Source organism: Emys orbicularis, chromosome 1, assembly GCF_028017835.1.
Source record: "Emys orbicularis isolate rEmyOrb1 chromosome 1, rEmyOrb1.hap1, whole genome shotgun sequence".
In the NCBI taxonomy this organism is placed as follows: domain Eukaryota; kingdom Metazoa; phylum Chordata; order Testudines; family Emydidae; genus Emys; species Emys orbicularis.
Window position 1 is genome coordinate 167,166,145 of NC_088683.1, and position 15,121 is coordinate 167,181,265.

Genomic DNA, 15,121 nt, shown 5'->3' on the forward strand with positions numbered 1-15,121 from the left:
GCGGCAGGTGGCTCAAGGCAGGAGGTTGGGGTGCAGGGTGCAGGAGGGGTTTGGGGTGTGGGCTCCGGCCCAGCGTCGCTTACCTTGAGCGGCTCCAGGGTGGCAGCAGCGCACAGCAGGGAACCGCAGCCAATGGGAGCTTTGGGAGAGGTACCCGCAGGTGAGGGCAGTGCGCAGAGCCCTCTACCTCCCCCCTTCCCCTCAGGGGCCACAGGGACATGGTGCTAGCTACTTCTGGGAGCAGCACGGGGCCAGGGCAGGCAGGGAGCCTGCCTTAGCCCTGTGGCACTACGGGGGTGGCCATCCGGATCCGGCCCGCGGGCCGTAGTTTGCCCACCCCTCCCCACCTCAAGTGAATGGAAGCTCCACTTCTCATGAGGGTGGATTTACTACACTGACAGAAAAAACCCTGCCATTGCTGTAGGAAGCGTCTGTGCTACTGCAGCTGTGCCATTTGTAGTATAGACATGTGTTGACAGCAATTGCTATCTCTGTACTATGACCATATGAGTCCTGCATGTATGGCTCTCGAGGGGTTAAATCAGGGGTCGGCAACCTTTCAGAAGTGGTGTGCCGAGTCTTCATTTATTCACTCTAATTTAAGGTTTCACGTGCCAGTAATACATTTTAACCTTTTTAGAAGGTCTCTTTCTACAAGTCTATAATATATAACTAAACTATTGTTGTATGTAAAGTAAATAAGGTTTCAAAATGTTTAAGAAGATTAATTTAAAATTACATTAAAATGCAGAGCCCCCTGGACTGGTGGCCAGGACCCAGGCAGTGTGAGTGTCACTAAAAATCAGCTTGTGTGCCGCCTTCAGCACGCGTGCCATAGGTTGCCTACCCCTGGGTTAAATCATTCCTTCAACTACTGAGTTTTGTTCATTTGCAATTGTAAACTGACTGCATTCTTCTGGTTACAGAAAAGTTAATAAAGTACAGTGTTCATTAATTAAGATTTATGAAGCACATTGTACAGGTAAAGCGCTGTATAAATGCTACGGTAAGTGTTGGCAATTCTAAATAAAGATCTACTCATAAGGATATATAATTATGCACTAAAGCAGTGGTTCTCAACTGTTTCAGGGGTCTGCCAAGCAGGGCTGACATTAGACTTGCTGGGGCCCAGGCAGAAAGCCAAACCGCCACAGCTTGGGGCTGAAGCCCGGGGCCCCAAGCCCTGCCACCTGCAGTTGAAGGTCCATCAATGGCTTTTAGCCATGATGGACGGGGATGCTGTCCCTAGCCTCTGTTTGTCAGAAGCTGGGAATGGGCGACAGGGGATGGATCACTTGGTGATTACCTGTTCTGTTCATTCCCTCTAGGGCACCTGGCATTAGCCACTGTCAGAAGACAGGATACTGGGCTAGATGGTCCTTTGGTCTGACCCAGTATGGCCGTTCTTATGAAGCCAAAGCCTTAGCAACTTGGGGTACGTCTTCACTTACATCCGGGTCCGGATGTAAGCAATCGGTTTTCTGAGTTCGATTTATCGCGTCTGGTTAAGACGCGATAAATCGATCCCGGATCGATCCCGGAAGTGCCCCGGATCGATCCCGGAAGTGCTCGCCTTCGACGCTGGTACTCCAGCTCGGCGAGCGGAGTACGCAGCATCGACGGGGGAGCCTTCCTGCCGCGTCTGGACCGCGGTAACTTCGGACTAAGGTACTTCGAATTCAGCTACGTTATTAACGTAGCTGAATTTGCGTACCTTAGTCCGAAGTGGGGGGGTTAGTGTAGACCAGGCCTTAGCTTCGCATGGCCCCCTGTGGCGTGGGGACCCGGGCAATTGCCCTGCTTGCTACCCCCTAACACTGGTCCTGGCTTTTATATGCAGAAAAACAGTTGTTGTGGCACAGGTGGGCTGTGGAGTTTTTATAGCATGTTGGAGGGAGAGGCTCAGAAAGAAAAAGGCTGAGAACCCCTGCACTAGAGCACCCACTTGTAAAACTGTTGAGTCTTGGAACATTGAAGCATAATCCTTGAGATGAAATCTGAATCATGTTAAAGAATCTTTGAAAAAATACTCCAGTCCTACCAGTTCCAATATTAATTGCTGAGAGTACAAGCAACCTTCAAGATCTCAAAACATTGCTAAAATGCTTTTTAAAAAACTAAATAGTGAGTTCTGCATGAGCAATGCTGGCTCCATACAGTTTCACTGAAAAAATATGAAGATTTTACCACGTGTGGCCTGTATTTATACCATGCTGAATAGTAACATTCAGATCTACACCTCTACCCCGATATAACACAAATTCTGATATAACGTGGTAAAGCAGTGCTCCGGGGGGCGGGGGGCTGCGCACTCCAGTGTATCAAAGCAAGTTCGATATAACGTAGTTTCACCTACAACGTAGTAAGATTTTTTTGGCTCCCGAGGATAGCGTTATATCGAGGTAGAGGTGTAATTGGAATAAACTAAACAGGGATGGTATTATTTGAATGGGAGAGCTTCCCAGTGAAAACTTTGGCATTGTAGGGAGTTGTGGGGATGATTCACTAGGTAAGATTTTTCTTTCAGAATCAAAAACTACATTATGATGTCAAGTGTCACCGTGTTGCTAACAGTGTATCTTTTGGAGAATTAATGGTCTGGCCCAAATTTCAATCTATGTAATTACCCTTTTGCCTGTCCCCACTAAATTCCATCTGCTTTTTTATTTAATTTATTGTGTTTTGTATATAATGTTTCAGTGTGCTGTTAAGTACCTGTTTTGCTCAAGAGGTAGTTGTAATTTAAGGGGTGAATGAAGTGTTGTCTCTGGATAGCATGCAAAGAAATTTGGGATATTTCTTGATGTAAAATTCCATGTTAATGTAAGATTTGAGAGCATAACACTGTATTTGGCATTGCTGGTTGAAACATTCATATCAAGGTGTAGACACCATTTTGTTTTCCTCTTCATCCCAACTATCATCTAGGCCGTGGTCCTGGATTCAGATCCCATGGGTAGAACTCCACTGGAGTCAGAGGCTCCCTATTGATGCAAGGATTCACCTATACAGATCTGATTACAGGATCAGAGTTTGTGATAATATCCTGAATTTGTAGGATCTAGAAACATTTAATGACACATACTACCCTTAATCCTTTCACAAAACGTGCAGGTTTGTGAATATAGATCAGTGATGAGGCGTGGCCCTTTGGACAAATGACCTGGGTCAGTTAAAAGCCAGCAAAAAGTTGTAGATCCTGAAGATCCCAGATTGAATGCTTGATAGGTGATTTTTCTTCATTTTTATTTAAAGAAAAGCATGTCACCAGATAGTATGCTTTAAAAATATCAACATGTCGTAGAGAGACGCTGGGAGGAGGTTGTCATTTTGTCTCACTAGTTCCAGAGAAGTTTAAGGACAAAATACATGATTTCTACAAATACAGAGAAACTTAGTGAAACAGTCATTTGGATTCAAGTACAAGGAAAATTACATTTTTGTCAGAGGAGAACATAGTAGAAAAAGTACCTTAAACCTATTTACTAAAGAAATTCTGTAGGAAACCTACAGTCTTCTGTGGTGTAATAGTCAGTTTATTTTTCTCTTTAGTGGTTAACCTGTTGGAATCCACAGTTCTTCCTTTATTTCTTGAAGAACAGATTTATGAAAATTTGAGGCATATTGGGTAACAGAACTCTATTTTAGTTCATAAATCGAGGAAAACGATAAAATTATTTTCTGACTTTAAAATAAACAAATTGTAAAGTTTAGGGTGATGATTAGAGTGTATAGTCAACAGATAATAACCAGAAGTTTTTGTTTTGATATGGGGATATACTTTGAAACAATGTGCTACATTGTTATGATCCACTTCATGGTAGTTTTATTTGTTTTGACTTTTTTTTTAGTAGGAAGTATTTATTTAATACATGGTTGCAAAATAAGTCATTTTAGCCAATTTGCCACTTTTGGGTAAACATGATGTGCGAATTCAGCAATATAATTACTTTTGTTTGAGGCTAGAATAGTTATCGACATCTAACCCTAAATGCATTGTGAAATAGACAATGGGTGGAAACACTTAAATGAAACAAATAGTTTGTGTTCCTTTTTTAGCATATTTTTGGTATGTCCGTACTTGTGCATACACACATTTTTCTCACTGAAAAATTAAGTCTAATTTAAAAGTTTGAAACATCAGTTGAGAAGGAGATAAAATACATCCTATTTAGTTTCCCTTACATCAGGATTACATTTAAAACTATAGTGATATGATGCAAACATGGTTATGAACCTACAACATTTCATAAATTCAGCGTTGCTGGTTTAACTTTTCCTCCTTAATTTGAAGTAGTGTGATGAGACTGAAATAAGAGCCAGAGATGCACAAGGTGGTTATCTGGTTCTGTACATGTCTTCATAGGACTCCATAAAAGAACTTCTTTGGTGAAAGTAAATTTGAACTGTATCTGTTTTCTGTTCTGAGTGAGAGAGTACTATTTTCCTAATAGATCTCTGCTAGCAGCCCTGCTTGTGCTAGCATGGATCTCCACACACATTCCCCATATCTCCTGTGATAACAGCAATGCCATATATGCTCCTGCTTTCTCCTTTTTCTGCCCATGTTCCTGATAATCCCAAAATGTAAGGCATTTAAAGTGGCAGGCGCCAATGCCATGGTGCCAGCAGATGAAACATTGGTAGGGACTCAAAATTCAGGTCCTGTTTAGACTTGTTACATTTCTCAACTTATTTTTTTAATTATTATTAATTGCTTTAAGGTTAAATTAAAAGTGACCAATAAGGCAGTGGGTGCTAGGTGTGTGCATAAATGGGATGGGAGTGTGACAGGCTGTACTGATGGCAGCCTTGTTTTTGTCCCCAGAAGTACAGGGAGCATGTATGTAGATCCATACCTAACAAATACATGCTTACAGTACCGCTTGCTACCATGAAGATGGGCAGTATATTAAAGCAAATGATGAGTGGCTATGATGCTAGGCTGTCGTCTAAGGAGGGTAGATACAAGTAATGAGAGCATCTTTTCAAGTACAGTAGCACAAACAGATCTATGAACAGCATATGGCTAAGCAGTGTAGCAATCTGGGTGGAGATAATTGTTTTTAAGGTTTGTACAGACTAATGAATGAGTGTGATGGTTTATCAGAAGGGTATGTATCACTGACTGACTATAAAGAAGAATAGATAAAATAATCTAATTTTGGGTTAGCCTGTGGATGCCACATGCATTTAAGCTAAATAGGGGAGAAAAGCAACATTGTAATTTCTTATTGCAAGATATCTAAGTGTCTTTCTCAGAACAAAAAATGTAAGGGGTACATTTTCAAAGCATCGTCCCAGTGATGGTCTTTGATCTACGATAGCTGTGCAGCTGCATAAAGGGTCGCTGGACTGCCAGATATGTGAAAGTAATAGTTCATCAGTAGTTTTGCCTCTCTGTTCAGCCTCTCCTCTGTCTGTGATCTGGTTCCAGAAATATTTTTCTGCTGTCTCTCTGTCCTGCTTGTTTACCTCACAACAGCTTCCGGTCTGATTTGGCAGCCTTGTCATGTGTATGCCAAGGTTATGGAGCTTCTTCACAGGTGTGGAAGGAGCTGACTGCAAACCTAACAGAAATATTAGGTCTGGTTTTATCATGCAGGTCCTATCAACGTTATTTGAAAGTGCTCATCTTAACTCTATGCACCCCATTGAAATTGAAGGGTTAAGAATTAAATATCTTAATTTGGCTTTTACATTTTAATTGTGGTCTTATTAGGTGACTGTCTTTCTAATAAGAACTTTCCAGGAACTCAACACACTCAGTAATTGATGTGAACTTCCATAAAGACTAACAGGAGTTGGGATCAGAGGTACTGTAGTTAGAGATGAAAAATGCCTACTAGATGCTTGAATTTATCCCACTACAAGGGTAAGATATAGTCCCAGATGCATTCAGTTAGAGATCATATTGATGTTATGCTTGATCTTATATAAAAGGCCAAGAAAAAGTGTGCGCGCTGTCTCTCTAGATAGATAGATAGATAGATATAGATATAAAATCATTTGTATTGCGAGGAGCATGGGGATTCCTTTTGTTTAGACTTTTAGCTTAGTTTTATTTATGATGACCAAAAAAACCACCTTGTTTATCAGAAGTAGCGTGCTGTTTGGTCAAACTTTCCTGAGTGGTTTATATTCAGCATTACAAACTAATTCAGTAAACCATACGATTACTAGATACTTTCGATGTATTGTTATAATATTTACAAACTTACAGATGCAAAATTTATTTGCATAACTAATTTGCTAAGAAAATAATTTTCAACCATAGACGTGATGAAATGTCACTACAGTGAAACCTGCCTTAAGTAACCAATCAGCCACCCATGGCACTTGCTAAAATAGGTCCTTAGTAAAAGTGAGTGTTTATGAACATTGAATTCAAATCGCACTAGAAATTTTGAGGAAGTTTCAGACTAGTTTCTGGTGGTTTTTAGAGATTAAAGGTAAAATCTCAGCTTCATTTGTTTATTCTAATTGGAAAAGTTCTGGAAAAGAAACTGTACTGCAAAGTAATGACTTATGTACTGTATCTCGTGAAAAGCAGCATTCTGTAATTGTGCTTCCCAAATCCATCCAAGGTAGTACTGGTGAGTAGGAAAATTCTGCTTATGTAATTATTCATTTAGTAATATTTATTGGTGGTCATTACCAAGCACCTTGGTGCCTTACATACATAAACATTATATAAAAAGTACAAGTCTTTAAACATAAAAGGCCCAACAGGAGACCGACTTCTCTTCATCTCAACCTCCTCCCCAAGTTTTAAAAGCCTTGGTCAAGCAAGTCTTGCTGTATATCCTGAAGTTTGCTGAACTTGGGTTCTAATAGACATGGGGTCGGCAAGCTTTCAGAAGTGGTGTGCCGAGTCTTCATTTATTCACTCTAATTTAAGGTTTCACGTGCCAGTAATACATTTTAACGTTTTTAGAAGGTCTCTTTCTATAAGTCTATAATATATAACTAAACTATTGTTGCATGTAAAGTAAATAAGGTTTTTTAAAATGTTTAAGAAGTTTAATTTAATTTTAAATGAAGATGTAGAGCCCCACGGACTGGTGGCCAGTACCCAGGCAGTGTGAGTGCCACTGAAAATCAGCTCGCATGCCGCCTTTGGCACACGTGCCATAGGTTGCCTACCCCTGTAATAGACTGATGGGGGAGTGTATTTCAGAGGCAAGGGCCCTCTATTAAGAGAGACCTGCTGTTAGCTGTAAAGAGGCTAATTCCAGGCATCAGCAATGGTATGCCTTGTGCAAGAGAATTGGTTTGTCAGATAAATGGTCCAGCCACTAATCAGGACTTTATAGACTGTAACCAAAACTTTGAATTGTACCCAGATAAAAGCAGAGAAGCCAGCACAGAATGTAAACCAAAGCTATTAAGGGCTCTTAGCAGCTTGCCTTATTCGAGAGATGAGATGCTATGCTGTATTCTTCCCAAAGGAGGTATAATAAATGTAGTTCGTAATGGACTGACTTTTGTGCAGGCCTTCACCAGTCATATGAAGGACAGGAGCCCAGCTCATTTGCAGCTTGCTCTTGTAGTTTCTTGCTGTAATATCACTTTCATAAGTAACATTAAAATCAGTCTGAATCTGATTTTTTTTTTTTTATTTGGAGGAAAATCAAAACAAAATGGAAAGCTCCCATTAGCAATTGAGACTCTGCTCTCTTACCAAGCCATGGTAAACTCAGTCGATTACATCACCCACTATTCTGAACAGTCTTTGTAGGTGTGATAGAGGAAAAGAATGTCTGATTGTCATAGCCACAGCAGAGTAATATAAACAACTTCTGTGTTGCAGTCCATCTATGTAAGGTGATAACACCTGTGTAGTGACAAACCATGCTATCGGTTCAGTACTCTTCAAGGTCAGGCAGTAGACCAGTGCCATCCCTCTTTTTTGCTCCACAGGGCACAAAGTATTGATGATAGAATTTCTGGGGAATGACTGACTGTTTTAAGCTGGTATTATACGGTTGGGTATTTCCCCCCCTGTGTGATTGTTTCCATTTACGTTATGGCAAAAGCCAATTTTGATACAAGTACAAATACACAGCTCTTTAATTTGTAAATACCAGCTATTGGTAGCTGCAGAATTAAAACTAGTGGGTCCATTAGAAATTCTCTTCCAGGTGTGTTTGTAATTAGTCTGCTTAATTATTTCCAGAATAGTTATTCCATAGGTATGTTGGTCTTTAATTACATTCTCTCCAAAACATGTTGAAACGTGGTTTATATATTACAGTCTGAGGCTCTAGCTACATTATGACTTTTAACCAGTTAATTATGTAGCTGGTGGTAACCATGGTTTGTTTCCACACACATGGTTAATACTTGGATATTAAACTGTAGCTGCTAACCATATTTTACCCATGCTATAGGCCTAATCTGGCACTTGATTGTCTATCTCTCTAATCGGTTTGACACACTGAGTTCAGAGTTTTACAATACCATGGGACCTCCTAATTATGCCTGCTTAACAGGATTGGTGGCTTCTCCTTCCGCTCCCTCCTCTGTGCACCTGGATATCCCACAGTGTATTGCCCACATGCTGCTGGTTCTGATCTGTGTGTATGTCCTCCAGGTGCTTTATCTTCTTCTATGGAAGAATGGGTTTGTTGCCCACATTTTCCAGAATGCACTGGTACAAATATAATTAGACAATTTAGGGGTGTCTGAACAAACAGGGTAGCATATTTTTGCCCAACTGTGTGTCAGTATGGGGACACCACTCAACCATGTTTGTCCTATGTGTTAAGGAATGCTAATTTATTTTGCCTTGCTGGGTTATATGCCTAAATTGCAGGCATTAAAACCGTAGAGCATATTGTGCTGATAATATTCACTGGGTAGTGCAGTGCTGTGTGCAATGTCTGGTGTTTGTCAAATGGAGTTTGACCCGGTGGTTGCCACCTGTCAAACTGGACTTCTGAACAGAACATTAATTTCAACTAGGTACAGGTTACATTATTGTGCTAATAACAGATTGCACAAGAGGAAGCATAGGAAAAAGAAATCAAGTGGCTATTGTGGCCATTTTATAAATACTTGAGAACCGCAAAACAGCCCTCACTAAATTTTTTAGTTGTGTTTTTATTTTATCTCGTGTTCTATATGGATCAGGCTTTCTGAAGTCTTAAGACACAGAAAGGATTTGTTCACCACTCAAATGAATTCAGGTTTGCAAATATTTTGGTGGTTTTATTTTCTCATTTGGTTTGTATTCATCAATGAGGATCTCTTCTGTTTGGGAGATTATTCAAGTGGGCAGCTTGGCTTTCCTCATGTCTCTGTTAGATGGGAGTGAAAAGTTATAACTGAATTGCTCTAATGAATGGTGTTATGAGCTATTTATTAAGGGTATAGGTAGGAAGCATTATACTACAATAGATAAAACATTAAGCTTTGCAGCTACTGCTGGTTCTTTAGACTCCCCAATTTAGAATCATAACCCTCTTGACATAACCGTACTGCTAAGACAGTCATTTATTGCACAGCTATGAAGACAACTTTGCTGTCTCTCATCTAAAATCAGCAACTGCTCTAACATGAACATGCATAATAGCTTTGGGAAGGTATGTGTGGGGCGGGTTCCTCTCCAACAGATTATGTATCTGTAATCTATTTCAAGGGTTCTGGGGAGCTGCTTATTAAACTCTAATAACTTTTAATTACAGACTAACATGCTTTGGTCAGGCAAGATACCTGCCCTTATCTTAGACTGTAAACTCTTTGTACGTGTACAGTGCCTAGAACACTGAGGTCCTGATCTGGGTTGGGGCTTCTAAGCACTTCCGCTATACAAATAATAGATTAAAAAAAAAAACCTAGAAAAGTAAACCTCTTCTTACAAAGTCTTACTACATTTTCATCCAAACTGGGTGTGAATATGTTGGCTTTCACACTATAATCTACATATAAAATCTGATTTGCTTATAAGCCTATTGGAAAAAGACACAAACAATTGTGCAGGTACTTAACTTTAACATCTAACATCCTGTGTAGTTTTCAATGGGACATATGGATGCTTAAAGTTAAACGTGTGCATAAATGTTTACAGGTTTGGGTCTTTGCCTTTTTTGAAATATAGAGATTAATCTTCAGAGAATCAGATTTTTTGTGTGTGTGTGTGTGTGTCTTTTAAGAGACTAGAGTTGATATGTCTTGATCAAGGAATTCCATTGGGCGTGGGTAGTTAAACATTAAAATTAGCATACTAAACTCAGCAGCTGACTTGCTATATCCACTACAGGAATATGAACTGTAGCTACTGAAGACCATGGGCAGATACATACCATAAGAAAAGTGCCCAAATGTGAGGCATTTTATTGGGTCTGCTATAGAATGTTCGAATTTAATGTCAGCCAGTACCACAATTCTTCCTTATGAAACATACTTTTTTTAAAGGACAGTGAAGTTCACTAAGTAGAAAGTGGTGTGGCATCAGTAGTTACTAACAGAGGGCTTGAACTGATAACCCTTTAGTGCCCACATGTGCAAGTATATAAATTGATTCACAAGATACACATCTCTGTATTTTGGGGTAGAATCATTCTGTACTTAATATATGTCAAGTGTGTCATGCTCCACTCACTCTGTAGACAAACTGTTTAACTGTCATTTCTGCTACCCCATTGCACCTGCCGTTTTGCCATCACTGTAACTTCACATGAAATTGTAGGAGGTAGCTCAGCAGGTGCATTCAGTCTGCAAGTGTGTGGAATGTTCAACTGCAGCCATCAAGAAGATATTTATCTGTTAAAAATACGTGCAGAGTTTTCACTTTCTGAATAATCACCTGTTTTGTCTATATTTAAACATTTTTGGTGAGACATTTAAAAAAAAATTCTTACAACTAGAACATCTTGAGTATTCCGTTATATGCTAACATGTTAGATTGTGGTATTAGTGTTAAAAGCTTTTTGATATCTTTTCAATCCATTGATTTGTTGGGGGGGTTTTTTGTTTTCTTTTACGTTTGCCACACTAATTATGCCAGATAAAACTGAAGACTAGGTTAATTAATTGGCTAACATCCTATGACATGAATGCGTCTGAAAAAGGAAATACGGAGTTAAGAGGTAACTATTGATAAACCTCTGATATTTTCTAGTATCTAGGTCATCTAATGATTTATTTAATGAGACATTGCCACCTAATTTAGGTCCCGAATTTGCATTTGAATGTGTAATGTGTGGGTGAAAAAAATGCTTCCTTAGCCTCTCTAACATATCAATGAAAATAGTGCAGCTCCTTACGTTTAAACATTCTTCTGCAATGTTAGACCAATTTTGTAGTAATGTGCCACTTCATGAGAACCAGAAAATGAAATAATTCATTTTCATTATTTAAGCTGAGTGGAATTAGAAGTCAAGCAGACCACACACATTGTAAAAAATAAATTAGGTTTTACAGTATTTGGTTTCAATAATCTAAGTTTTTATAAATAAACAGGTCAGGAAACTTATTTTTAAATATTTGTTTTTTTTGGGTTGATGGCATCCTCCATCTTGGAGGGATCTTTAGCAGATATCACATGTGTATACATACAGGACGATACTGAATAATCAAAACATTTTTCTGTTTAAAGTACTTTTAAATGTATTAAAAAAAATTTTCTGTAGGGAAAAAGACCTTGAAGAAGCTCTAGAAGAAGGCGGTTGTGACCTTGAAACAGTAAGAAACATAATTCAAGGGAGACTACTGCCTGCTGATTTGAGGGCCAAAGTCTGGAAGGTAATTATGACTTTAAATAAAGAGGATAATACTTGCAGATATATTTTTATTTGAAGCTGATGACTTCAGTATCATGAATAATTATAAAATGATTACCCCCCCCCATTTGTGTGTGCATATGTGCCATGCAGAATTCTGAAATTTGTGTTAATTCAGTTTTGAAATGTTTACTCTTCTTTGAGCTTAAAGCTGTAGAGTTCATTGAGTGCAGTAACTAGATCTCTGCAGAGGTACAGCCAGTAATGCTTTGAAGAACTGTTTGTTTTCAGATTGCACTGAATGTTGTAGGAAAAGGGGACAGTCTGGCATCGTGGGATGGTTGTTTAGATCTACCAGAACAGAGCATAATTCACAAGGATTGCCAAGAGCTAATTGGTAAGTTTGATAACTATATTTCTGTAATGCCTGCTCTCTTAGTGTCATGTTGTTTAACATAATTACCTTCACTAGTATTTAAACTGTGAAGGGGATTTTGGGTGGGGAAGGTAAAAGCTTAGCACAGAAGAATAATTGAATATCTTCGATGTGCAAGCAGAACTTTATCTTTGAAAGGAAGACATGAAGGAAGTGCAAAGTATTATCTGTTGTGATGAACTGCATAATCCAAACACAATCCAATGGGAAAAGGGCTGTGATTGAGACTGTTGAAAAATGTAAATTACCACTTTCAAAAAAGTTGGTCTATTGCATTTGATGTTTTTTATATAATGCCCTTCAGGTTTTGAACTTTGGGATGAGTTGCCAGTTTATGCCAAAGAGCGACACAGTGCCTCCTAACACCGTGATAAAACATTGATTCAGTGCTGACTCTCAGGTTCATTTAATCATCAATACCACTTCCTACAGCTTTTGAGGGAGGAACAGTCTCCCATCGGCTACAGCAGTGTATAATACTTCTGTAACACAGTTGCACATATTTTAGCTATATTTTTAAAAGCAGTCTAAAAAAAGGAACTCGTTTTTATAAAGTGGAGCAGGGTTACTTCCAGTGACTTCATGTAGGAAAGAGAAATAAACTTAAATGGATATTGTCAATTTAAATTACTCTTTTGTCTAGAACTTTTTGTCAACTGTAGTAAGACTGGACCCCTAAGCTTACTAGAATTGAAAGATGAGAGAGGGAATTCCTTTCCTTTTTCAGTCCTCCCCCCCTCCAACCCCACCCGCCCGTGCCAGTCAGTTTCCCCTTTTTGTTTAGGTATTTCACACAGCACCATAAGAAGAAGTGATAAATAACATAGGAAAATGCCATTTTAAAAATACAATATTTGTCAGGAAGATTAAGTGGCAAGTGTTTTATCTGAAAATACTCCTAATTTATTTTTATGCAAAAGTGACTAACTTTTAAGTTGATGACATCCCTTTAGTAATTTAGGCAATCCCTACCTTTGCATTTTAATTCTTCCGGTTCCTGTTTTTGTTTGGTTTACTTTCAAGCTATGCTGCAAAGCCAGTCTTAGGTTCTCTAAGAGGGAGATCTGAGTGGATTAGATGAAGGAAATGTCAGAGTATTGTGTGGTTTGGGGGTGATCTATAGTTTTTGATGCTGGTCCGGTTATATAACTTATGGTTTTATGCCTGCAAGCAGAGCTATGGGTGAGCAGGTTTTTAATAAATTATATACTGTATATCCTAAACTCCAGCCAATAACTAGTTATCATTACATGTCCCCATGTGTATTTGCTACTAGATATGTCATAGCCAGGAGCTCTACATTTCTTTGCAGAATTCAGAATTGGATGCAGAACTGCTTTGAAAACTGGTGGCCATTATTTCATTGTTTCTCTTCCTCTCATTTCACCACTACAGAACCTTAAAAAAACTAATCAAACTGCTGCAAATGCACCTGCCTTAGTTCTAGAAATTGTCATTGAAGGACTTCCAGAAGCCCTTAGCATAATGCACCAATAATCCAATAATAGTTTTTAAACTGTTTTTGCATTTGTATAGTAGCTATTGAGGAGAAGAAAAAGCTGTTCCCTATGTGAATTCCTCTTCCCTGTTTCACTTCTGAAAAAAATATCACTTAAGTAAATAGAAAAAAAAAATCTAAAACCCCACTATTAATATTATTAAGTTACTTAGCTTTTCAGGAGTACAGTAAAATGGCACAATCAATTGTAATGTTGTATTGGACTATGGCACATTACATCTGTAAAGTCACTATTCCTTGTGGTTTTTTCCTCCCTTTTTCTCAGTCAGGCCAAAAGAAAACTTCCATACAACTAGTTTTGTGACTGTACCAAAGTAATTAATCTAATCAATATAACATGGTGTTAAGGTTATATCTAAGGCTAGGTCTACACTGCAGTGGGGGTCCGACCTAAGATACGCAACTTCAGCTACGTGAATACCGTAGCTGAAGTTGCGTATTTTAGGTCGGCTTACCTAGTGGTGAGGACGCGGGAAAGTCGACCGCTGCTGCGCTGCCGCCGCCTCCGCTGCCGCCTCCTGCCGAGGTGGATTTCCGGAGTCGACGGCAGAGCGATCAGGGATCAATTTTACCGCGTCTTCACTAGACGCGGTAAGTCGATCCCCGAAAAACCGATTGCTACCCGCCGGATCGGCGGGTAGTGAAGACAAAGCCTAAGATTTGCATTTAAAGCAGGATTAAAATCCTCTATTTCACACTTTAGTGAAGGTATTTCGTCTGCAAATTTATACAACTCTTTGGATGACACTTGCATTTTCTTTTATATATTATAAAAATATTAACTTTTGCGAAGGAACCCTTTTTAAATGCTTCCTTTGTAGATAATTTTTACCGTCAGTTATGGGTCGTGGGGTCCCTGTGGCAAAATAACTAGTCACCACAAACTTCATCTGGACACACTTATAATATCTTAAGTATAGGCTGCCTTTCAAATTTTTTAATTAAACACAGTCAGTCATTCCCCGTTTTTTGGTCATTACCCAATTCAGCTGCATAAAGAGAGATGACCGAACCGGGATGGGGGGAAGAGGAAGGGTATGTGTGAAAAATCTTTTTAAAGTAAAAATCAGATTTTTATTTAAATTGGATTTTTAGTCACATTTTTTCTTTAATAAAATAAGCCTGTTGAAAAGTAAACTTTTATTTGTGGCAACCTATGTTAAGATCTAGACTTACTATAAGCAAGTAAAATAATTAAAAAGAAAAATATACTGAATCAATGAACTCTCTTTATAAATTGTAAATGTTGAGTTAAAGGCTGCTTTTTTACACAGAATAAGTGTAAAAACATTCAATTTAGAGGTCAAGCTTTATAAATAGGTCGTGATGTTAAGTTCTTCATTAAGTATCATTTTCACTCTTCACAGTGGAGTGAATGCTGGTATTTTTTCCAAATGTCAATACGTTCAGTCTCTACAGGAGAACTTTGCAGAAATACTT

At 38.8% G+C, this 15,121-nt stretch overlaps 1 protein-coding gene across 1 annotated transcript in view; it reads left to right on the plus strand.

The window, feature by feature from the left end:
* The window catches only part of TBC1D23 (TBC1 domain family member 23), a 54,051-nt gene that overhangs the window by 1,380 nt on the left and 37,550 nt on the right, over positions 1–15,121 (plus strand). Inside the window, exons 2-3 of the mRNA XM_065407210.1 lie at positions 11,637–11,748; positions 12,018–12,123. Of these exons, the coding sequence (XP_065263282.1) occupies positions 11,637–11,748; positions 12,018–12,123 (218 nt within the window). The remainder of the gene's footprint in view (positions 1–11,636; positions 11,749–12,017; positions 12,124–15,121) is intronic.